The sequence below is a fragment of the Ammospiza caudacuta genome, chromosome 2 (genome assembly GCF_027887145.1).
Source record: "Ammospiza caudacuta isolate bAmmCau1 chromosome 2, bAmmCau1.pri, whole genome shotgun sequence".
Taxonomy (NCBI): Eukaryota; Metazoa; Chordata; class Aves; order Passeriformes; family Passerellidae; genus Ammospiza; species Ammospiza caudacuta.
In genome coordinates, this window is record NC_080594.1 from 50,094,502 (window position 1) to 50,120,528 (window position 26,027).

A 26,027-nucleotide genomic window follows, 5' to 3' on the forward strand; every position below is an offset into this window, starting at 1 on the left:
TCCCAATGTAGAACTCCTACAAAAAATATGGTTAAACAAAGTTAAAGAAAATCCATGAGCATGTGAGAAAGACCTGTGTGAGCAGTTCTGGGCCATAACATCAAGAGGTAAACCCTAATAGTGAATCAATGTGTGCACCAAAAGACCTTTCAAACCCCTCCAGTCACCCTGAACATGAGTTCAATTCCCATTTACTCTCTTCCAACAAGATCAAATTTTCTAACAGACCACGCTAGAGGATTTGTTCTCCCAAATTCCATGCTTAAACTCCTATGCAATGGAAAACAGTCATCTTCATAAATGAAACCAAGTGATCCAATGAAAGTATTTATTACCGTTCCACCAACATAAACAGTCAAACTCTAAAATTGTTCACCAAAAAGCAAAACCAGTCACAACAATATTTTATCCACACTTATGAAGACGTACACAATCTTGCATAAAAGAATTCGGTTCTGTTGTTATGAGTCCATGATAAATGTTTCAAAGTCATGGTCTAAGTCTGAAACAAGGGCATCCACAAAATCTTCAACTGAAGGGGATTTCTGCAGCATACCTACAAAAAAACAAGACAAGACACTCTTCATCAGGATGCTGTGACCTTGACAGCTTCGTCAGTGGCAGCACTTACTGCTAACTATCTTTTAATGTCGCATACAGCAGAAACAGCTATCAGATTTCTTCATCAAGAAAAAAGTGCAATTAGAGTGTAGAGGGATTATTTAATTTCTTCAAGATACCTGTTACACATTTGCACAGAATTGACAGATTTCAAGGCTTTTAACGGATTTTTGTCATTAAGACCTTGTTTAAGCAGGGAATTATATCTGTTTTAAAGCAATGTAACTGTAGACTCAGTCATTCCTAAATGACTGAAATAAAATAGTGATTGAGCAGGTATATAAATCCTTATCTGCTAAGTCTCTGTTCTGACCAAGCCAGAAAAAAATGTATTTTCTCAAAGCATTACACACACCTTAGAACCATTTAATTTAGCCATTTAAAATACAGCTATATCTGAAAATTTTTACAAGGCACAAAACATAAACAAAAGCATTTTTAATATACTGCAGTTTTAGTTTTGCTTTTTTGCAGTACTAGGACTTACCTTTTTTCAAGAATTTAAATTACTATATCTGTTAGCTATAGCACTTGGCTACACGATAACAGACAAGAAAATTAGCATCATGAATTAGAATCATGCCCAAGTACTTTGTCAGGCAATTCTATAAACAGAGAAACTAAAAATTTCACCTCTTCCTCTCCAGAATCCCAATTTTTAGATGGCATGAGAATATATCCTTTCAATTATTTTCAGATGTTTCTTTGTACTTAACATCACCTACAGTTGGTCTTTTCACTGTTATTAACATTTTCAAGATTACACATGAAAATTTACTGCATAACTTGTACCAGAAAAAAAGCCCCAACCAAAAAAACAAACAAAAAAAAAAAAAAAAACCAAAAACAACAGTACAACTGCCAAAAATGTAAAATTTAATCTTTGTATTTCTTTGAAGTTATCTTTCTGGCATCTGCCAATGTAAATATAACCTTGCTCTACCCTTTCTGATCGGTGTACCTACTGAACAGAAATTTATATTCCTTCACATCCTCAACAATATTTGCTTTTGGTGGAAATTATAATTGCATGCTGCTAAAAGACTATAATCTTTTACTATAACACAATGATTCAAAACCCATCAGGAAACAGATCAGCTCAAAGTAAATTGGTGTGAGCAACCAAAAAGAATTTTGTTGCTAAGACCTTACTGAATTCCATTTCAATCTGATTTAAAAACATGTTACAAGTGTCAACACAAACTACCATGGCCCAGTAGATTAATAGCAAGCACTAAAAGGAAAACAAATCTCACACTATATATAGATTGACTGAAATGCTGTTAAATGAAGTTTGCATCAAGCTATTTTCAAAATGAAAGAGAACAGAATTAATATTTCCACGTACTCAGTAAACTTGTCACCTACTCTAATGTTAGAAAAATCACAGTGGAATTATTTGTAGTTCACAATGAAAAATGGCTTGCTATGTGCTGGGCTGAGCAACAGATGTGTGCAGATAGCCAGCTACTGATCTGAGCTCCCCAGAGAGCCGTGGCCTCTTGCAGACTCCCTCTCTCGGGTTCCTGGCTGGGGAATATGCATATTTGCTCCCTAGCAGCCTTGGAAAAATTCCAGTTAGACTCATACTTTCCTGCAGTTTTCACAGAAGAGGAGAGTGCCTTAAGAAGGTGACAGGGATGGCAGCCCACTGGAACATGTACAATCACTCCTTTTCCACCAGATACCATGACTGAGAGATTACTAAAATACTGCAGAGATGTTACATAAAGATGGCCATAATAGACATAACCACCACTCCTCGAGCCCCATTACACAAAACTCTCCTGCCATTACTGACTTTATAAAAAACAGCCAGTCTGGATGATGTTCAGCCAATTCTTTCACACACTAACAACTACTCTGCCAATTATCAATACATTGGAAAAAACCGAGAGCCAACAATACAATGATAGGCAGAAGAGAAGAAACTGAAGCTGGGATTATCTTCAAGGAGATTTAATTTCCCCTCTTACATAAAAACGGCAAATCATAACAAAAAAATTCCAACCCTCGATATTACAAAATTAATAAGAGAAATATAATTAATTACAGTATACTTGGATATATTTTAGGGCAGCTGAATACAGTCTTACCAAATATCACTCAAAACTTGTTACAAATTGTATTTATTTATTAAAACCAAGTTTGCTTTAAATATGTAGGAGATTCCAAAATCATTCTGGCAATGGTGATGTCTAATGACCTCAGATCCAGTAGTTCCGATCCAGCTTTTGATAACAAAAACAGATTTCAGATTTCTTGCATTAGTGGTTTGTTGCACTCCTATTTTCCCAACACTGACATCAAAAGCAGACACCAACAGAATTCACTTTTGCAAAGAAGAGACAGAGAGTAACTGAGGTCATTGCTAAAGAACTCCTACTGTAATGAAATGATCATGCTCTCATTAAATAAGTAACTACAGATTTTAGAGTAAGACAGTTCCAAAGGAAACAGGCAATGATGGTATTTCTGTGTTTTAATCTCTTACTCTACCCTGATGTGCTATAAAGAGTGGTCATGTCTCTCTTCAAACCCCATTAAAATATATCAAAGCAAGATCAGCTGTGATATATTGTTAGTACTCAGCACTTCAGTCTAAATGATTTAGTAAGATGTCCACAAGGTCTGATGGTTGCAGTTTTCAAATTTAGGAGTGTATTTTAATACGTTCAGCCCAACTCCTATTTCAGCTCAGTCTCTCCCAAGCCTAAGGCAACTGCATAGCTTATCTTCACCGCTTTGAAGTTTCTTTCACATTACAGCACTGTGGTTAACCACACCCTTTTGAGAGATGGTTAGCCATAACCTACAATCACTGAAAATTGAGAGAAGAATAAAGCCTGTGGCAAAATTTGGCCTCTGCCCCCCTGGAACACTAATTATTCTGGGTCCATGTAGTTTGAGCTAACATATGTTGCCAGTCACATCAACTTCTAGGATTTATGCATATTTCTTACACTTTCAAAGAGACATACAATCATTATCTGAAGATTTTTGCAGCCTCTTCAAATTACAATTACTCCATGAAGTACAGTCTGAGGCATGGAAAAGCAAATTTTCAAACAGCATTGGAGTAAATGGGTGTTTATTTATACAGTCAGTTGGTTTGGTTACCATGAAGGCTCAGAGCTGAGTATGACTGTCTGCAACGTAATACAAAAAAGCAGGAGCGCAATCTCACACGCATTTCGCACAAGGACTTCTTCACAAGCCCCAAGGACAACGTGGCTGCACCAAGGCTACAGGAGAAATGCACTCCAGGATATGTTCCATGTGCTTAGTTCCCAAAACATCCAACCCAGTAGTTTTCACGCTGCAATTCACTCTCTGCCTATGCACCTGGGTTTCTTTCCAGCCAGAGTGCCAAGGGAGAGAGGGAGGAATGGTGCACATCTGAATCTTGTTCAGACCTGCAACCAGCACACAACTGGACCTGGAAGGGATACCTGGGTTATATAACTTCAAAGGAATTTGGAATCCCTAATGCCATGTAATCCTAGGAAGGAGAAAATCTGCAAGAGCCATGTAATCAACACAAAATCACAGAGGAATCAAGTTCTTCTTAAAACATAATTTTTCTGTAAGGAAAAATTAAAAGAAAATAAGCCTCTTGGACAAAACATTGTCTACCCATTTTCAATTGCTCCCGATATCCATATTTGTGGCTGTTTCTGTATTTCATTGACTATCAAGGGGGTAAGATAAAAAGGATCTCTTCAGAAAATGTTTTAAAAGTTCTCAAAAACCCTCTATGATTTTGGCTTTTTAAAAGGAAACAAATACCAAGAGAATCAAATGCAAACAAAAACAACAAAAAAGTATATTGTGTTTCCTAATTAAAGACTAGTTCAAACAGGAACCTTGTCAGCAACTCCACAGGTCAGATCCTTTATCTTTCCTAATCAGTACATCTATGGAATCATGTTGGAGAAAGATGAAAAGCTAGGGTCATATCCAAACACAAAAGAAAAACAATAGATAGCTTCTGAGAAGAAAATCATAACAAAGAAGCTGCATTAATGAAATGTGCTCGTGAAGTAACCTGCTATCAAACAGCCAATGAACATGGCTAACTTCCTAATGAAGTATGGAAACACTTCAAGGGTGAGGCTGCAGATGTGCATCCGAAAGCCAGACATGTGCAAGCCCATATAAAAACCACCTGAAATAACAACCTAAAGAACTTTTTAAAATAGGGTACTAGTGAGCACAGATTCTTGACTATTTCTCTGAAGAGGAGTAAAATCAACAAGCTTTAAAGTGGAATCTGTCTTTAATCAGATATGTTTTGTTATCTGCTATGGGAGCAGTTTTGAAACTGATGGAAAGCAACAGGAGATGGAAGTCAAGTAGTCTGGAATATCAATAATGAAAAAAAACCAGCAAGAGAAATCAGAATCTCATTGAACCTAAACAAATTGAATTGTTCCTACTTTTCTCCATAAATTCTCATTTTTTGTAAGAAATACAGACCAATCAAGTACAAATATAACTTTTTTCATCAGGTGTGCTCTATTATTTAGCTTCCAATAATCCCAAATCAGCAACCAAGTTATTGTCTTGTCAGAACACCTGAGTCACCCTGATTTCATTCTTCAGGAAGTCGCTCAAGCACGTTTGTTAAGTTTTTTACTTAACTACTTTTACTGTCTACAAATGAACATCATGATAGGCACAAAGAATCTGCTGATGAACACTTGTTATTTTTATGATCTTGAGTATCAGTTAGGATTTCTGAATAAAGAGTGTAAAAGTGAAATTCAGAATACAAAAGTGGCCAGGGAGATAATCTGAAGCAAGGAAGGTGTATCTTTGATGGAAGAGGATCAGATCATGGTACACTGAAGAAAACTGGGCATAAACAAGCCCACAGGCCCGGGCAGGATGCACCCTGAGTGCTAAGGGAGCTGGCAGATGGCATTGCTAGGCAACTCTCAGTAATCTATTAAAACAGGAGAGGTACTACAAGACTGGAAGAAAGCAAAACTCATGTCTATCTTCAGGAAGAGCAAGCAGCAGAACCTAAGGAGCTGAGGCTGGTCGGTCTTACCTCAGTCCCTAGGAAGGATCTGGACCAACTAATCCTGGAAACTGTTTTCAGACTCACAAACAGCAAAAAAATCAGAAACAGTCATGGATTCACCAAAGGCAAGTCATGCTTAAGTAACTTGATATGATGAAATAACTGGTCTGGCAGAAAAGAGGAGAGCAGTGCACGTCACCTCCTTTGGACCTTAGTGAGCCTGAGCCCTTTGACATGGTCTCCCATAGGATCCTATCACATGCAAGGGAGAGAGCCAGTTTTACTTCCATAGATTTTCTGTAAGACCATCCACAGATGAATTTTGAGACTTCATTCAAATAGTACTTGATTCACAGAAGCACACTGCCAGCAACTTCAACATAATTTCCAGGACATTCCAGGAAAATTCCATGTTCAGTAAAATAAAGAATATATCCCAGAAAGAGATCATAAGCATATCTGGTATTTAAAAACATTTTTTTCTTTCTCTACCATATGACTTTCAATGTAAAAATTGGATATGCTTGTAAAGATGCACATTCCTGTCTTGCAAATTCTAATCCACAGTTCTGGGCTACAGTTTTTCAAAGTTACAAACACAAACTCTTCAAGAACAGTAAAGAGAAGTAAGTTTGGGAAGGCATATTGAATTAAAAATAACCCTGTAGATCAGAAACATAAGTAGACAACCTAAAGAATATATAGTTGCTTAATATATGATGAGTCTAAGGAGAGCAGAGGTCATGGCCTCAAATATAAACAAATGGGTCAAAGAACTGAAATGTTCTAGTCATGAAACTGTGCCAATCTCATGATGAAATACAGACATGTTACCACTGTTTCCCTTATCTGTAGAAAAAATTCCCAGAAGTTCCAGTCTGCTAAAATGGAGTTTACAGAGGCCAGTGAATTCATATTCATTCTTAATACTAAAGATTTCAGAGAAAGTTGAAAGCTGTGCCAGGACTTAGCAAGTGCTCACCTTAGGAACAGCAAAAGTAATGTTTGGTTTGAATTCTGCAACATTACACAGGAAAGTCTTTACCTTGATTTCAGAGATTTGAGACTAAGTCAGCAGTTTCTCAAACTTGTTTCATTCTTCTGGCACTAATTTTTAAGGTATGAACACACAGAGTATTTTTGCTATGGGTATGAATGATTTTTAGAAGTTATTTTCCAGATTCAAGACACAAATATTGTAGTGAGATGAATAATGAATTGTGTTTCTTACAGTTGTCAGAGCTGCATTTCATGAAAATGTACACTCGAAGTACTGATACAGCCAAAGATATTTTGATGACACCGAAATGATGTGGCCAAAACAAGTTCAACTTCTCCTATACAAAATAACCAGAGATTTTAGGAATTTCATGCATGGAAAAGTTACTACTTTACTGTATCCAAGAAATAATGTAATCTATCTCCCTTCAAGTTTATTCTGAATTCTTTAGACAGCCTCATAACACAAAACCTTTCCAACACTTCAGCCCAGCTATCTGTGTGTACTCCACATACCACAAGGAGTTCTACTGACCATGATACAAAGGTGATGATCAGTCCACTTAAATTTTTCCTTCATAAATCCAGTGAACATCATAATTAAAGTAAAAAGACCAAGTTGGGAAATGCAGTTAAGTGGAAGTTCCTTTCTTTTGCAGGGGACTAAGAGAGTTATAACTGATTTCCTACCTTGCACCATCAGCATGGGCTCCTTTCCACCGCCGTGTGCCAGCATCTCCCTACGATAGCGCTCCCCCATTGCCCTGGAGAAACACAGGTGTTAGAGCCATCTGCAAACACAACCTGTCCAGCCTTCACCCAGGTTTGCTTCTAGGATCTCTACAGACCTCACAGACAGAGACCAAATGAAATTTTCTACCCTGAAACAATGGCTGGTGCCACATGACCTCCTCAAATTCAAATTACATTTAAAATTCCATAATGAGGAACTGAACTAGAAAAATTTTATGTATAGGAGTGTGTGTTGGTGCCTATAGAAGTTAATTTGTGAAGAGCATTTCAGGCTTCATTGTGCCCAAGGGAAAAGTTGCTCTGTTACTATGTCCTGAACATTCAGCAAAGGTATAAGAATGCTTACAATTTGTGACCTCACAATTTGCTTTCTTAATTTCACAAAGTAAAATGAGTAGGAAAGCTCCACTGAGCTTTGATGTTGGTGACATGAAGCTTGTTTAATACCCACAGTTGCTTTGATTTCAATAGAAAATTACAAGTTATTAGGCATCTATGAATTTCAAGCTCTCTAATTAGATCTAAATAAGGATTTCAGTGTCTCCCCACTGACTCACCTGTATTTTAAAACATTGGCACATTTTTTTTTTGCACCAATGAACATGTCCCAAAGTATATATATACACACACACACACATGTATATTTGTGTGTGTATATATATATACATATTTCTGTGGTTATTTCCTGCTTTGTAGTATCTTAAAATCAAGAAAAAACACTAACAACTAATTTGCGTCCAAAAAGCCCACCACCTAATTTGTTTCACGTTTTCCAGAAGCAACTAGCATTTCATTCTATTTAACATTTCTGTGTTTTTACCTGTCAAATGGGTTCTGAGCAAAGCACTGTTTCCACACCATAGAGGCAACAGCCCTGGACATGAGGTAGGAGTAGTATTTGGCACCGTAGCCCACAAGGTGACTGAATCTCAGCTGCCAGGCCTGTAAAATGAAAAAGAACCCAAACCCCATGTAATCTTTTAAATTCTTTTTGTTGTTCAACATTTCCTTATGTATGATGGAAGAAATCTGATCCTATTAATGACAAACAAAAAAGAAAAAAAAAGAAAGAAAAAAAAAGCCACCAGAAATAAATCCCAGAACGAACAATACTTTATCAGAAGAAGCATTTTTCAATCTAAATGGTGTGCATGCAGTAGGCTGATCATCAGGATTGAAACTATATATAAACAGGATCAGAAGGGGAGAAAATAAAGCAGTAAAATAAATCATTCATATCTGATAATAGCTGTGTAGTTCTACTGGTCTTGAACAAAGCCCACAATTACCTTGTTACAAGTAACACAGTATTTTATAATTTTCCATGTGGGTATGTGCAGTATCACATTCAGAAAAGTTCAACTTATAATTTTTGTCAGAAACAAAATGGTAATAGTGATTTGTGTTTAATGCTATAAAAAAAATACAGCTTTCCATGTGGCAGCCATCTTAGAAGTACACAAATTCCATCCACATGCAATGCCATAATTCACAGACTTGTCTGCACATTTTTAAATGTGTGTATATACAGCAGATTATAATCCACAATTATATTGCTATTCATTTATGGATTGTTACTTCACATAGTGACTCATTCAAGTGATGATAGACTTTTTTTTAATGCTTTTTAGTGTTGACTGTTTCCTTATGTTTTCTTTGCAAAGAAAATCAGAACTATCAGCCTTATCTTCACAGAAATCAAAATACTTTTTTCTTTTTATTTCCCTGACTGCAACAGAATAATTTAAACTGTGACAGACCTCCAAAAGTCATCTGGTCCAACCCTCACTCAAAGCAAAGCCAGCTTTGGAGAGATTCCTCAGGGCCCTGTCTAAAGTCTCCAGGGATGAAGATTTCATCACCTCTCCAGTGTGATGTGTTAAGCAAGTAGTTCCAACCTGAAATGCTGTTTCCCAACAGATTGAAATGAGAATGGATGACTGTAGAAAGGAAGGAGTATGAAACTTCCTCTGCCCTTTGGTTCTGAGGAAACTCCAAAGAGAAAACAAGTGCCCTATCTTCTTTGCCTTCCTATCCAAAGTCAAAACTCTTATCATTTTTGTGATATGTCTGTTGTCAAGATTTTTGCAGTACTATAAAAAACAGAGTTTCAAAGAGGAACTAAAAGATAAACAATAATGTAGCATAACAGATGTTTTAAATTTAAGTCCATGGGTTCTCAGATACTTGTTCTTATCTACAGTCAATGGCTGAAATTCTGATGAAGCCAAATAAAAAAGTGAAAGGACATATGTAATTTTCCAAAACTATTTGTCTTTGTGATTCTTTAGCACACTGTAATTAATAAGTTCCTTCTTTTTTACAGCTGAAATAAACTATGCTTCTTTATTCAAGAAATTCCTGATTATTATCTTACTCTCTATTACCCCAAAAGATGTATGTCTATTCTAAAAAAAAAGACCAACTGAAAGGGTGGAAAAAAGTAAGTATTTGGCTTTTATTTAGTCTTTTTTCCTTAAAAGAAAAGAGAACAAACAGTGCTTAATAATCTAAATTACTTCCAACAGCTGATGAGAAATAAGTTGCTAGCTACACGACCTTCTCTAAGCAACAGCTACAAATAAAGTTCTCAAAGTCAGCTGTAGCTCAACCATTCAAAAGCTACTTTTTACAAGATGGTTACTCCACCCTAAGACAGGCGCCCAAAACAAATGGAATTTGCCATGGGTGAGCAATTGATCCTGTACTGGTGACCTACACAACCAAAGTAGGAGTAGCAAGGTTAAATGAGATGAAAAAAGTCTTCAATTTTCCTATGGGTCTTGATGCATGGTGCAAATTCGTTAAAATTATTGACTCTTTTTCTCTTTAAGGTAAAGCACTGTACTGAATCTCACTGTAATGCAAGTGTGTTACAACATCTAGCTCAGACACAGAGTCTCCACTTTGCTTTGAAAGGTATTTTGGTTGCCTTTGAAAGGTATTTGGTTTGGTATATGTTTATACTTTATAGCTAGAGTTTTTCTAACTAGTCCCTTAATTACAACCATAATCATTAAACTAAAAGCACATTTTGAAACAGAGCAGAGAGACTACATTTTTAGAAGACTGAGCAGGAAAATATGTCAGTTTCTTTTATAATGTTTTAAAAGTTATGATTAGAAGTTTCTACTCTCTCTCTCTCTCTGGAATGTGGAAAACTTTACTGACGAATTGGTTTCACATACTCAGAAATGGTTTTTAGGCTACAAACAAAAATAATTTCCAGGTGTTTGGCATACTGAAGGATATTTCTACCTCTCCCATCAGAAAGGAATTACTTTGATGATCATATAAGCTCTAACTAAGACAGTATGTCTTACTTGAAACCTCAGATTATACTGTTTCCTCAAATCTCTTGGCATTTAATGGTCTGCATCTAAACCAGCTCATCTGCACTTCCAGGTTGATCAACTGCTCAATTTATTGGGTTTGTTGAAACTCTGTATCACAATTAAGCAAAGAGAAAAGAACAACTTCTCAGCAATCTGTCCAAGACCAAAAGCTTGATTTCAAAGTCTGCACCTAAAATGGCCTCAGTACACTCTGCTCAATTTTGTTTCACTTTGTCTTTGCTGGGCTTTACTAACGAATGTCACATTGTTTCCTTTCATAAGAGAAAAGGAAACTACAGAAAGACCAAGGAATGACACTGCTCATCTCCTTATCTGCATCTGGGGAGGCTTACAAATATGATGAAGTGGAAATTTCAAAAATTTATTTCGGAACAGAACAGCATCTAAAACAAGAAACAGAAATGGAGGGTGAGTCAAACTGAAACTAAGATTGTTGTCCCACTGCAAACAGCAGTAAAGGAAAACCAATAACAAACAGTGCTATTCCCTACTGAAATTTGAAGTCTGTAATTAATTTTTTTTTAATCAGTACAGATTTTCCCCACTCTAGAGCATGAATAACTCTAGCATTTCATCATTTCCTGTCACTACTTTTGTCCAAGTCCTCACACTAAGTTCCTGATCAGGAACTCCCAATGTTCAATATTACCCAGAAACCATTACATTATTCAAGTACATTTTCTGATTCTATTCTGTCCTAATAATTAACTTTTCAAGACTGGACTTAGCTACCTATAAAAATATATTTAAACAATAAAACCCCATCCTCTACCCTAATTCACAAGAAGCTACCTGCCCACATAAAAAAACTTCTTCCTCTCCTCCTACTTCATACAGAGGAGAGATTATGACCTAGGCAATAACATGTTCAAAAACCACAAGAATATATAGGCTACTGCTCCATTAAAAAGTTCTATGATTAATAAAAAGACACCCCCCATTACTGGGGTGATTATCACAAATAACATTTAAAAATATTTCTCACAAAAAAGAGAGACATTTTAAGAGATTATCACAAATATTTAAAACTAAATGATTGATCTTGTAGCATAAAACTCCATTTCTCCATGGTAATAAATTCAGCTATAAGATGACTTGATTTCTTGTGTTATTTCCAACAAGGAGATATTTCTTCATTAAAAAAAAAAAGACATATCAAATTCTCTTTTGGACAGGGTAAAGGCTAGACATGCAGAACTAGGGCAGTCTCCTTATTAAATGTTATATTTTTGGTAAGCAGCTAGAAAGTTAATGAAGACTCTGGGTAATTGCTTACTTCAAAAAGTTCCATGAACCCATTCCAGGAGTTTATAAAACAGTGCATTTTACAGCATAGCCCATGGGTTATGATAATATGCCATCCACAGGTCATGTTCATGCCTGCTTTTTATTCAGCACAACAGACTGCAATAAAGGTGTGTGACTGATCCACTGCTGTTATTAAACAGACCTTTTTTCCACCAACATTATCAATCTTTTCTTATAACCATGTCTGAAGCATTTCCAAAATTTCATGTGCAATGGCTTTCCACCCCATCATGTGAATACAAAAATACCTCACTGATACTTTGTATTCTCACACCTTATCAGGAGTTTTTTTAAAGTCCTTGTAGAATACATTCTTAGGGTAAGATTCAGTTCATTTTACGCTAGCTACCTAAACTATATGTGTCTTGCCCAAACTAGTCACATAGGCCTCCCTTGTAGTAGAGGACAGAAATATTTATCCTGTTATCTTTTGAGAGGATAGAATTACTGCTTTAGGAGGAATCTGAATAATTTACAACACCTTCCATCTTCAAAAGTTAAGCCCCTTTGTTCATTTTAACAATATGGTAGGATCAGTTAAACCAAACTATTTTAAAGGTTACATTACTTTAGGATTCAATTATTTGAATTTTAAATTTAGAACTGTTAATATTGTCACAAAAATAATCTGATACAAAAATTTATATGTGATGGTAAAAGGACAAAACTGAAAGAAAATCTGTAGGCATCTTAATATATACTAAGCTAGCTTTTGCTTGACTGGCTAAACATGGTTCTGGAGGCTTCCACTAATTTCATCATAAATCAGTTCTACAAAATCCTACTACACCTTCTGAAAAGAAATCCTACAGAAATTCTTGACTATTGCTTGGACTTTTCAAAACATTCTTCCAACAGTTTCTGCTTCAGGTACTTTAAAGTACATTTATGTCCATTTTGCTTTGCATCTCAAGACAAAAAACACAAGTGAGAACCTGAAAAGACTCAACACTAAATTAAGGGAAGTACTCGTGTCATTTAAGACTTCTAATTACAAAAAGTGTGCTACAGTAATTACATCAATGATAAAGTTGTTGAATTGTTTCTGTGAAGAACAGTATTTGATGGAGATGATATCTGGTGCCCTCCCCCTTCTTAATTAAAATTTTATTCTGGCAAGAAACCCAACAAAGGAGCAGCCAATTTATCTCCTTCAGGGGCTACTGGGTGGAGAAGCCCTTGTGTCTGGCACTCAGGTGACACTGTTGCTCCTAATGCCCTTGACTTTAGCTATCAGCAGGGGTGGATAACTCTGGGAGTTCAAGGAGAAGCTGCAGGCTCTGGTTCCTCGGAGCCAGGAGAGAAGGGCAGATAGCATGGGAATCAGCACAGGCCATTTCCCTCTGCTGAGGCTGAGGTTTACTAGTACCAGCAGAAATCCAGGACAATGCTGCTCTGCCATGCAGACAAGCACACTTTGGCCAGTGCTTTGAAATGGTTGATGAGTATCAGAGTGCAGAGTTTGCAAACTGTTTGTGCCACCTTTGGAGAAAAGCTGTAGCATGCCCTGATTGCAGAAACAACTCTCTCCATAGGTAAGCAGCGGCTTGCATGGTCAACTTACATTCTGGATTTTTGACCTCAACCCCTCTAAGTTTTACAGAATTACATCATCATTCTTCTGGAGTTTCACAATAATGATTAAATGCAATAAAGAACCACTTTCTTTCCTGAAGTTTCAAATCTTGCTTAGAATAACAGAAAACTAATTTCAAGAAACCTCATCTCATGCTGCATCTCTAACTCGCCTAATATCATTACTCTTCAGTTTTCCAGTGCTCTGCATTTCTGTGTTAGGAATGGAGAGAACACAAAGTAAACCAAACCAGAGACACCGCTGACATTTCAGAAAGTGAGTCAAGCAAGAGATTAAGTCTTCAATTTATAACACTTCCGTGTTTTTATTATAAAATGATAAATAAATCTAGCAAGGGAGGAAATGTAAATATTTTTGCAGTTGTTTACACTAAGGAAGAGGAAAAGAATTTAACATTCAATTAACCACTTAGGTGACTCTAGATATGTACCATATGGTCTTTGAATTGCTTAAAGAAAAATATTTCATTTTTACTTATAAACTATTCATGAATTTGAGCTGCTTACAGCAAAATCATTTAGAACTATTTACTCTATACCCTCTTCTCCCCAGAAATGGACTGAGGGAAGGAGATCATAATAAAGAATACTGACATCAAAAATCTGTACATCTGATTTGCATTGCTTCAAATCTTTAAAGGACATGGAGATATGAAAATTGATTCTTTATTGTATCCTTTAACCGATCTTATTTGGACAAGTTAAGAGACAGTGTTACTTGTAAAAATTACAGCTAGTCTTTCAAGTAAAATATAAGAAATTTGCAAACGTACGATTCTCAAACAAATCTTTCATGTCTTACCATGCAATTCTACACAGATATACATACACATGCAATAACCCCCTCTTCAATTATAATTAGTAATTTCTATTATTGCCTAAGCTTTAAATTCATAAGCCTGAGATACACAGAATCAGGTCACTGTTTCCTTTGCATACAGACCTGCACTGAAGCCCAAATTTTTTACACTACTTTTCCAATTAAACCTAATTTTAAGTATTGACCTATTATTTTAAAATAAACATCATGAACACTGCTTAAAATAAGCCCTTACAAAACCAAGAAATACCTTAAGCAACATGGTAACTGCAAAATGTATTTGCAAGTACAACTTATCAAGTAAAGTATCTGAACCAACACTGGAAGATGAAATCACTACCTGTTTACTGTTTATTTACTATCTTTTACTAGAGTAATTTTAGCAATGGATTGAAGGGATCACAACTCTAATCCTTAATCTGCCACAAGTGCAGTGTGAATTTAAAGAAATTACATTCATCTCATCTCAGCCACCTCCTGTGAAGCAAGGGTGCTAATAGTTCCTCTGTCTTGTTCTTTTCTGGTTTGACTTTTCATAGAAAAGATAGTCCTCCACAGCACTTGAAGAGAATTTCATTTCAGACTCTCTAGGCTGTGTTTATGGCCATGAGGTATTCAGCTGTATATATCACTGTCAAATATAGCTCCAGTAATGCAATCTCAGGGGGGAAAAAGAACATGTGAGCCATGAAAACAGAACTATATCAAACTAGATGAAGCTATCTGTGCTTTCATATATATGTACAATACATCTAAATATATTCAGAATTTTAACAGGAGATGTATGCAACTGCTTCTTGCGCTGCTTCTTAAAATGGTCTCCCACATGGTAAATATGGCAAATGCTATCACTAAAGTATGTTTGAGTTTCATGGGGCTAACACTTGGAAAAAGAATTTCCTTAAAAGTGCTTCATATCTTATGATATCTGTAAACACTCTACTGCTGTAGATAGTTGCCCAGTGAATAGTGTCATATAACCACTGGAAAACAAATCTTCAGAGTATTTGCTATCAGCATTTTCTTTATCATAAAATGAACTCAACTCCACAAAGACAGAAACCTAAACAAACCTTGAAAGGTGACTTTAAGAGCTTTTGAAAGTCCCAGCATCTACTTTAATACTGACCTCAGCAGGGCACCAATCTTCTTGAAATGGCTTTTAGCTATTAATTATTCATAGAGCTATCACTTCCCCAGAGTTCACTGTGCACTCCTTTATTAATTTTTTCCTCAGACCCAGACTCTTCAATTTGATTTTACAGTATACTTTTAAAAAGGCTCATATGAAAACTAATCCAGGGACTTGCACTCTGTATAAACAACTTTAGTTTCCAACATGGCAAGGTAAAAAATTACCTTGAAGGGGTTACACAAACTTCAAGGGGTTGAGTAATAACATATGACTTCGTCCCTCTTCAAAACTCAAAAAAGTGCAATATGAGCAACATCACTACCTTTCAAGTAACTGCAGAGGGAGAAGCAGAAAAGCCATCCTCTATGAAGGCTCTCTGGCTTTACTACGAAACTTATGTCTCTGTGATCTGCAACAGTGGTTTCTCTAAAACTGCCTACAAGATGTGTGAGACATACTGGGTGTCTGCTTCCCTCTTCAACAAATGAGCAAAAAAAAATAACAATACTTTAAAAGATTAGATATTACCCATAGTCACACTTGCTATAAATTACATAATTTTTCCTCTCCTACTATTTTCTCATTAATAAGAAACAAGTAATCACAGCCTCAATTCCAAATTTTTTTTCATAAAGATTTTCAATACCATTCACGTATGCCCATATAAATTTCTCTTTGCTAGCCCAATACTGGATTTCCTTAACTTTCCTCGTAGTTCCTGTTTCCAATCTGGACAGATTCCTGGTGATGTCCACTTAAAATGTCCCTGTCTGAAACTAAGCTTCCACCTGCTTTTCAGCATGTTTTCTGTGTGCTGACTCAGCAACAAATCTACAGCTTGGTAGTGCCATTATGACTTGCAAGTGTTAGAAAGCTTGTTAAGCATAGAGTTATGCTATCAATTACTTACATCCTGTTTCCAAGATCAATCAATGTCTTAGGGAGAAAGTGGATTTTTCTATCTGAGGCAGTTCTTAACAAAACTGGAGTTATTTTGCTCACTTGACTGTTCTCAAGGTACTTACAAGAAGCCGCTTAATAATTGCTGCAATTACTTGTTGAGTGACAAAATCTGAACAATTAGTCTACAGTTCTCAAGTTCTTCTCCCTTCATAAGAGCAGTTATCATAACACTACTACTTTTTCATGAGTTTGAGAGTGATAATTCCTCCAAGTCACTGACTGTTCTGACAAGCTTAAATATTCTGAAAATCTGACTACATCTAATCTATTTATTCTATTTTATTCTGTAATCTCACTACTGTTTTAATCCATCTCAAAACCTGCATGTATTACTTACCTAATCAAAATTCACTTACTGTTCAAAAATGTTGAGGCAGAACAGAATATCACTGCTTTCTCTGACATTTACTGTTGCTCTTTCTCCCACTCTCCTCTTGTTTCTTGAGTAATTATGGAATTCTATTACCTTCTCTACTTGCAAATCTCAACTCAGCCTTTCTAGCCTTTTTTGTTCTGAATTCTTGCATTCTTTTATTAATTATCTCCAGTCGTACAATGATTTCTACTTTTTATTATCTTAATAAAGTTTTACAGGGCTTGGTCCTTTACTGCCAAATCTTTTTTGCATCAGGATGGTTTGTATCCTTGGTTCAGTCTCTTGGATAACTACATAATGTCTTTTGAATCATCATACTTAGCTATGTTCCACTTCCAGCAAATATCTGGCAGCCTTCCTCTTTTTGATGCATTGTTTTTGATTATTATTGCTGGTTTGGTTTCTAAGCTGCTTGAAACTTCCACAGTTTTACTTCTGGTTTGTTAGAACTTATCCTGTATTCTGTTTTTCACACTTTTATTGGCTTTTACTTTTCCAATAACCTCCCTTTCTCAGATAGTCAGTTTTCTCCCACTGAGTTCTTTTTAGCATCTTATTGATTAGCGCCATAAATTTTACTCTCTCATCTGCCTCCCAGAATTTTTTTAAAAGCTCTTTGCCAATAGCACCCACTCTACCTTGTAATTGGTTTTTGACGTTTTCTTTAATCTGGCTTTCAGTTTTCCTTAGGTTCTAAAGTTATATCATAGTTGAGCCTAAAAAATATAAAAGGAATTTTGGAAGGTTCTAGACAGAATAAATATGAAGTGAAATTGCAGTTTAAAATTTAATAGGTGGCCACTACTTAGCCTTCCTTACCAATAATTTTAAGATTTATTTTCACCACTTGAGTTAAGTTTTCAGAATTCAAAACCACTTTTACCAGCAGAAGTTAAAGGTTATCTCTTATTTACTTTAAGCCAGCTGCCTCATTGCTTGCTCAGTCTGACTATTTATTCTTTTTATATGCATTACTGATATTCACATGAAATTTTATACAAAAACAGAGTTATATATAACTGCACATTAGTAGTCACTCCAAAAACCTAACAAGAAATCCTAAGACAACAGATGCCACAAGAACACAGATGGCAAATTCTGTAATAAGATACTTCACTCAAACTGCCAGCCAGCCCTCAGTAAGCTGAGGAATAAGCCTGTTAAAACTACACTCTCTTGCACACAGATTTTCTTCAACAACAACAGAACAGGAGGCTTTGGCTCACGGCAATCATGTGTGATGCAAAAACTATTTTCTCTCTGTAGAGAAGCCAGTTCTGCCTATTGACATCAACTCCTCCTCAGCTGACCAAACACCCATGCCTCTGCATGTTCCCTGTTAATGAAAAACTTGTGTTTTCAGCTCCCATGGCAAGCCACATCTTCCCATAGTGCCTGACAGCCTCCCTGAGCAAGCACTCCAAATGTTAGGTTGCATCTCAGCCATTGATTTCCTTTGTCAGGAACATGACAGACACAACCACAGCAAGTTAAGACAAGGACCTAGGTGGAGCCTTCCAAGGTCAGGATCCCTGTCTGGGCAGAGTCCTCCCAGCTGCAGGAAGAAGACAGACTAACAACCACACTGGTGATACACCATTTTCATACACATCTTTGCTCTAGGGTATCTCTCACAATACCTGCCTTGTCTTCTGTTGGCAAACTTGGCTGGCTAACACTTTTGGTCTCACAGGTGTTTTGGTCTTTCCAAACACTAGTAACCATAGGCCATGCTGCCAAAGAAACTTACACTCTGGACAAAACTATATAGCCATAATTAAACCTGTAACCTGATGCACATTTTAAGGTACCAGTAAAGTAACTTCTGAAGTATCTTCTGAAGTAATCTGTATTTTAATATGTTAAAACAAAAAGGCATATATAGCAAATTATTCAGTGTTCCAAAAAATATCAAAGGCACCCTGCATACCAACATGTTGCCTCCTATCAAAAGTAATTATAATGATGTGTGTAGTTAAATTCCAGCATCTCACTTTGTATTCAAGTACCACACAAGAAATTCAGCTGCTTCTGGAAAAAAAGCCTACCAGAAGAACATGTAATTTTGAAAAATGCAAAAGGGACTATTTGGCAGTCATCTAAAAAGGAAACAGATTCCTTGTATTCCTCTTCAAAATAATTTTTCCTCACAGTCACAGTCAAACCATCTCCCACCAAAATTCCAGATTAGGAAAGGTTACTACAAGGGACAGACAATTAATATATTGAGTCCATAATTTTCTGAAAATAAGAATTAATAACTCAAACTACTTCACAAAGAAAATACAGGTATGATGATCTGGGCAGGTGGTGTTTATTGTACTACTACTTCATTATTGAGAGCTCTTCGTGTAACTGGAGGCTGCAAACTCCACTATCATTGCAGAGTCTGTTTACCCTGTGTGTCATTTTCTTTACAATATTGAACCAAGCCCCCAGCAGGAGATAGGAATTATTATGCTTGGCGAAGGACTAGCAATGGCATATCATTAAGTTTTGATAACTGTCTCAAAGGAAAGTACTTTTCAAGTCTGAACTTGGGGAACATGAGTGGACTAAGCAACAGATTATGAGGAGAAACTTTGATCATGTCTCAGATTGATCAAAGGGTCACCCGATACATTTTCAAAAGCCTCTCTGGGCATCTTGGGGACAAATGTAGAAGAGACTATGGGAGACACTCTAAAAGCAGACAGTATCATCAACTGCAAGGCAGGCCATAATTAATGAAAACTGACTTCACAAGAGATAAGAAATAAGCTATGATTTGCACAAAAGTTTGGAGCAAAAGCAGAGTACTGAATTCCCCACAGTGCACAGATTTTGACAAAATGTACATTCAGGAAGGAATGTCTGGAAAATATATGGTCATTACTAGTATGTTTATCTTGCTTACCTAAGAATCAAAAAGAAGACTGGCAGCTTTTTAAAGGGATCACAAGGACTCAAGAATCCAGTGAACAGCAAAATTGCTATTCGCTTTCCAAACTCAGTAACACTAATCTCCTCTGGCAACAAAAACTGCTGGACTCTACAAAAACAGGCAGATACATTTCCTTGCCCCCTGCCTGGCACTCATCAGCTTCTGGAATCAGTAACAGAGCAATAAAATCCCAGTGGAATTTCATCCTCCAGGAGCCAGCAGTAAACCCTGTATACTTTTGAACAGATAAGCAATGGCCAGCCAGAAATTGAGATTTGCATTATTCAGACAAACAAAGTCTAGTGGGGTGCTGTTTCTCCGTGCTTCCATCTGATTTCCTTTCTGCCTTGCATGAGGCACCAGCTCCCGTGCCCGTCTGCATCAAAGCAGTCAAAGCAAACATGGCTGTGTGCAATGCCTGCTGCCCCAGTGCCTGCAAAATCTGTTTGAATGGAAAATACAGACTTCAACAGGGCTTATTTTCTGCTATCTCTCAACAGGGCTTCTTTTGCACTATCCCTCCTACTGTTAGCATGTAACACATGATGCTTAGGTTTACCTTAAACAAGTACAGCCCATAGGTGCAGCAGCAGCTTTTACTTACTAGGTGTAGTCTGTATGCCTCATTTTAAAAGCACTGTAACAAAAAGACACGTGCAAACTGTCCTATTATCTGAGCTGTGCCTGAGAATGACAGAAGACACATGCTGTGCCTCTACTCCAGAAAATAAGTCTGCACAATAAGACTGAAGCCCAACCAAGTACATTCACAGGATATATACTGCGTTTACATGCCTGTCAAGAGCAGTGAATTAGGGTTCATCAGGAAGAGATAATAATGGATGCTTGCAGCCCTGACAGACAATGCTGCTACAGAAAAACCACATTAATGCAGTGAAGATCTTCACTAAGGAAGAAATTCTCTTATCCAACACCACTAACTTAAGATGTAGAAGCCTGACTTAACAATACATAAAGGAATCTAAAGGTATAGAGAACAGCTAAATTCAAATAATCAAAACACTTTGTTTTGTCTGCCAGCTCTGCAAGTGCCTAGCCAAATAACAGACAAAAAAAACCACCTGGTCCCTACTACTGAATTTCAATGTCTACCTCTGAAATCAAATGAAAGGAAGAAATATACTCTTCACTTAAAAACTTCAACCCTTACTTCAAGGCTTTTATTTTTTTTATCTGGACTACAAATTAAACATGCGAACGTGTCTCAAGTTTAGAAGGAGGAACAGTGAAGGACAGCAAGACAAACTACAGACATTAAATACTCTACAGAGTACTAATGTTATTCTAATACATTGTTTCACAATATTTTACTGAAAATTTAAACTGTGTTACAGTTCTTGACACTAATTTTACATTCAATAAATATAAACATAGACTTTCAGATTATTCAGAAGTTCACAGTATATTTTGCTGGGATTAAGTTCCAGACCAAAACCTGCTGTCCCACTTCGAAATGATCACAGCCTCACGACAAGATGTGACACTCTTTTGGAGGTGTGAGCAGGGGCAGTACAGGTATGATGAGGGAACAGATCTCCCAACACTGTTCTCAGAGAAGGAAAGACATTTTGCCAAGGAGGAGAGTACATTTCCTGTGAAGCAGCAAAAGCATTTGGGTATTCTGACCACAGTGTCAAACAGTGACAGGGGGGGCCAGGCTCCAGGCAGGAATTCAGCTTCACACAGACCAGGAAATCCCGTGACTGCCATATACAAACTACATCTTTGGCTGTCACATGATGTACAGAACAAATGCATGTCGTGATGAAGATAAAATTAGATAGCTCAGTAGAACTCCAGACTTCTTCACTTTCACATCACACATGAAACATAAATGACATGACAAAGGTCACAGGAATACAATGAGAAGAAGAACACACTTCTGTTTCCTGCTTCACACTTTCTCTCATGCTGACAGCATACACACACCAATTGCACCACAGTGTTTTGCTTGCCTTTTATAAGCAGCCTTTGAAAAGCTCAAATAAACCCTCTTTCCAATATATTGTTTCCAGTGCCTTCTTTATTAAGAAAATAAAGGCAAGGTAATGAAGTTCATAATTAAAAGACTACATTTATACAAAAACATCCCTACTCTCTGGATAAAGTGAGTGAAAGAAAACTCTTTCAGTATAACAATACAGTAGTAAACACATGAGTGTGCAAGGCAAGGGTCATGGAGAGGAAGGGGCATTATTATGCTATCAAAGAAAAGATGCAGTTTATACAGTTATTCTGTTGCTACTCACTGTATTGGGTACATATGGCAATCCATAAACTTTCTCCTGTGTTTCCTTTAAAATTTCTGTGGTTGACTTTTTTAGAGGGTGTTTACCGTGGTAGATTTGGTCCAAGACAGCATAAAAAACCTGAAGAGAGAAAACACAATTGTCTTTGGCACATGTTATTGGCTTATGAAAACAAAAAAGACACAAAGAAAAGAACATAAGAGATGGACTAGGGAGAGGGAATAGTTTAAATATATATGGTTTGGAAATCTTCTATAATTAGCATGACATACTAATGTTATACGAGGAGAGAAACAGATTTTTGGAGTTCATCAGCCACCACCATCATGACCTTTCATAAATCCATGTTTATGTCATTTATCACACTGGGAGCACTAAACTGCACCTTTTAAAAAAGTTAAGATCTGTCCCTAAGGTCCTCCAGCAATTCCCCTTTTCAAGAAAAGTATTTTTAAATTTCTATTTTGAAGTTATTTAAGTGGACACTGCAAAATAAGCTATTTCAAGATGTGTACATGCAGCCATGAGAACACCTCACCCCTGCAGGGGCAACTTATGGCTTAGGCAGCGAACATAAGAATTATGTTAAGAATATGACAGAATCAATGAGGTTGGAAAAGGCCTCCCAGATTATCAAGTCCAACCTTTGACCTAAAAGCACCATGCCCACTACACAGAGCTGTAAACACTACTGGGTTTCTGTCAGAGCCCTGCAACAGAGTAGTAATCAAGGCCAATCTTTCCTTTATTTTAGCTCTCACCATCAGAGCAATAAATTGCTTAAGTGTAAGCTTAGCTGAGAGCACACTGCACCAGGAGGGTACTGTGCCAGAAGTAAGAGCTGATCCATAAGGAATTTTTATGCATGTGAACTACAGCAGAATGCAGGTGCATGACCATATAACTGAGGTGTTCAGAGAGTGGGAAAGCAGCGCCATTAAAAAGACTTTCCAAGCAAAGACAGCAAGGCAGAGTCTCTGGAATGGTAAGAAAAAACATGAAAGAGGCATGGACAGAGGAAATTATTGCAGCCTGTTTTTTTGGTATGAAGATTTTTTTAGTATGAACTTATTTTGTAGAAGTGCAAGGAAGACAGAGGACACCCACTGCTTTACAACATGAGACATTTTTAAGTAGTTTGATCGATCCAGATGCTCAAGGGAAGAGATCAGGTCATCCTGTAATCAGCACACTTCATAGCAAAGTTGACAATAAGGAGCCTCAAAAAGCTTTTTTGCAAGGAATTAAGCAAATCATTTGGCTAGAGATTCAGGCCCAGTCACACTCCTATAATGTGCAATACCATCCCCAATGACATAAACACACTGTTCCAGGAACTATAACCATGAAATTTTATGAAAAAATAAAAGTTGTTTGGATGTTTTATGTTACCTAATTAACAAAACTCCTTGAACCTCAGAAAAGATTCTTTATTATGAAATGTTAGTACAAATAATTCTGAATTCCTTAACAATTTATCAGAATTCAGAATATTTTTATTTGTTCTGGAGACAACATGTAGTTTCACCAAAAATGTGACCGTTTCTAGAAGAGTATAATCCTTCTGTTTGAATAAGCTGTCTTCTAACATACAGAATTCTGATAAACCCTTTGACAGTCTCTCTTGGCAAATAACAAGACATTGGGGTTTTTTTTCCAAGAAAAACTGAATGTTATAAGCAGGGGGGTGAATAAACTGTGACTTGCAGGAGCTACTCATAGATTTCCTGCTTGCTCCTCATTAGCCATGGCTAAGGAGGAGAAGAGATGTCAGTAAGACTCAACTCACACAATCACCCATTAATGACACTGCAAGTTTTATGTCTCAGGTAGCAACACTGAACAAGACATGTAAGCACTCAACATTGTCCATCTACTAACACAGAGTAGCCAGAAAGCATCTGTTTAGACTAAAAATATACAGAGAAATCTACACTAGACTGCAAAAATACTTTACTCTTATTTATCTGAGAAGAGAAAGAGACTTTACAATGGCTTTGCATTCCCAGTCACTAGAATCCCATTCTTTTTTTTTAACAAAAGCTACAGGTTTATGACAGCAAGGGCAACTAAGAGTATGACCCGCAGTAAGTACCATGAATAGACCTGAAAATTACCTCATGTAATAGTCCTAAAAAGGTCACTTTCTCCTGTCACCTTAGACCTTTTTAACTCTGCAGTAGTCATTTCACACTAACTTCCCCTCTCCTCTCTACAAAATCCAAATCAAACATGAGGAACTTCAGCATCTGACAACAGACTTTAGCTTCAAGCTTCAGCACAGCCTTGATCCTTTTTTCTATCTCCCATCTTTGTCTGGACCAGTCTGCAGTTGCTCTTCAGTGTTCTTCACAAGATGGGGGAACTGCATCTGCACTGCAGGGGACCTTCTCTAAAGTAAAATTTGGAGTGAAGTAGTTTGTGGTCAAGGAGCAAAAGCTCAACTCACAGCTAGGAAGTGGGGAAATGTCAAAGAAAGGCCAGTGAAATGTTCTGTCTAAAGAACAATGTGGTGACAGGGAAATGAGTCACTGAAGTCAGCTATAAGTTCTCCCTTGATCCTGGCACATGTACAGTGTGGGAAGAAAGCTGTGAGCCAGGCCACCTGGACAGCACGGTTAAAAAAACCATCCCTGAAAATAAACTTGGATGAACTTTATACCCACAATGCATTTCCATCTACAAACCACAGTTCTGTGTGTTTACAGAGGCCTTTGAAATGGAAATGGAAAACACATCCCAGGATCACAGGATTTTAGATGATACTGCTGAGGAGCAAGCTAATACTTAATATCAAGCAGTAGACAGAAGATGATTTCTTATTTCAGTAAAACACATTTCTTAAAATATGTAAAAAAATAAAAATGCCATCAAATGCTCATTAATTTTCATACTGTCTCTCTGTTTTGCACTTACATTGGTATTTATTAGTTTCACTTGATTCCAGTTCTTTCTAGCTCCTTGTCTGCTTAATAGCATTAATATGCACACACTCAGGCATTTTCCAGTGAAGTTACTACTGACTGAAAGACTCTGGGACTCAATCTGCCTGGCAAAAGCCTTAGGAGATGTATGGACTCTCCTATCTTTCCTTCTGAGTAACTGATTACACCACCTAAAAGAAAATTCAGAGGTATTACAGTTATGAAAAAGCAGCAATATTTCTTACTTTCATGTGCCAATAGACTTATTTCCTGAACAGACCACAGAAGAACAACTTCCAGGTGTATTCCAAACTGGTGGAATATTTGTCAGCATTTTTTCTACTTTTAAAGGTCAAATATAGCTAACATAGCATCTAGCCATCAATACAGAATATAGTCTTTGCAAAGTCTGAAGGAACAGTATTAGAATCATCATTCACAGTATTTTCAGGTATACAGCTAGCAGCATGTATATATTTTGGCATCTGGAAATTAAAATATATGTTGCTTCAATTAATTATTATACTTTTTAATTTGCATGACTTACAATATGTATTTCTAAAATGGAATCTTAAATTTGTATTTGCCATGTAGTCAACTTCTCTGGGACATTTTTGAATTATTCAACAGAATAGCTCTGCCAATTTGTCTCTTTGAAATGAGCGCACACTTATGCAGGTTTTACACCTGGCATCTCCAAAAACATAGTGCTGAAAGTAGGAAATGAATAATATTATTCAGAATGGCATTGTGGTCATTTGGCATGTGTTGAAACTAGTTTAACTTAATTTACACAAGAAAAATTTGATGGCAAGCAGCCTGCTAAATCACTGCCAGCAGCAGTCAATCATTAGGCACCCACGGGAACTTGAGCCCACCAGAAGTGGGTGTTCTTGAGCCACAGGCTGTGGAATGACTCCAAGACAGACTCTAAAGAGGCCCAGGGAACAGCTG

General features: G+C 36.9%; 1 protein-coding gene across 1 annotated transcript in view; it reads right to left on the bottom strand.

Moving 5' to 3' along the window:
• Positions 1-314: 314 nt before the first annotated feature.
• MIPEP (mitochondrial intermediate peptidase) overlaps positions 315-26,027 on the bottom strand; it is a 64,267-nt gene continuing 38,554 nt past the window's right edge. The window contains exons 16-19 of the mRNA XM_058825475.1: positions 22,150-22,269; positions 8,223-8,344; positions 7,340-7,413; positions 315-556 (exon numbers count right to left, since the gene is read on the bottom strand). Coding sequence (XP_058681458.1) covers positions 462-556; positions 7,340-7,413; positions 8,223-8,344; positions 22,150-22,269 — 411 coding nt within the window. The 3' untranslated portion in view covers positions 315-461. The remainder of the gene's footprint in view (positions 557-7,339; positions 7,414-8,222; positions 8,345-22,149; positions 22,270-26,027) is intronic.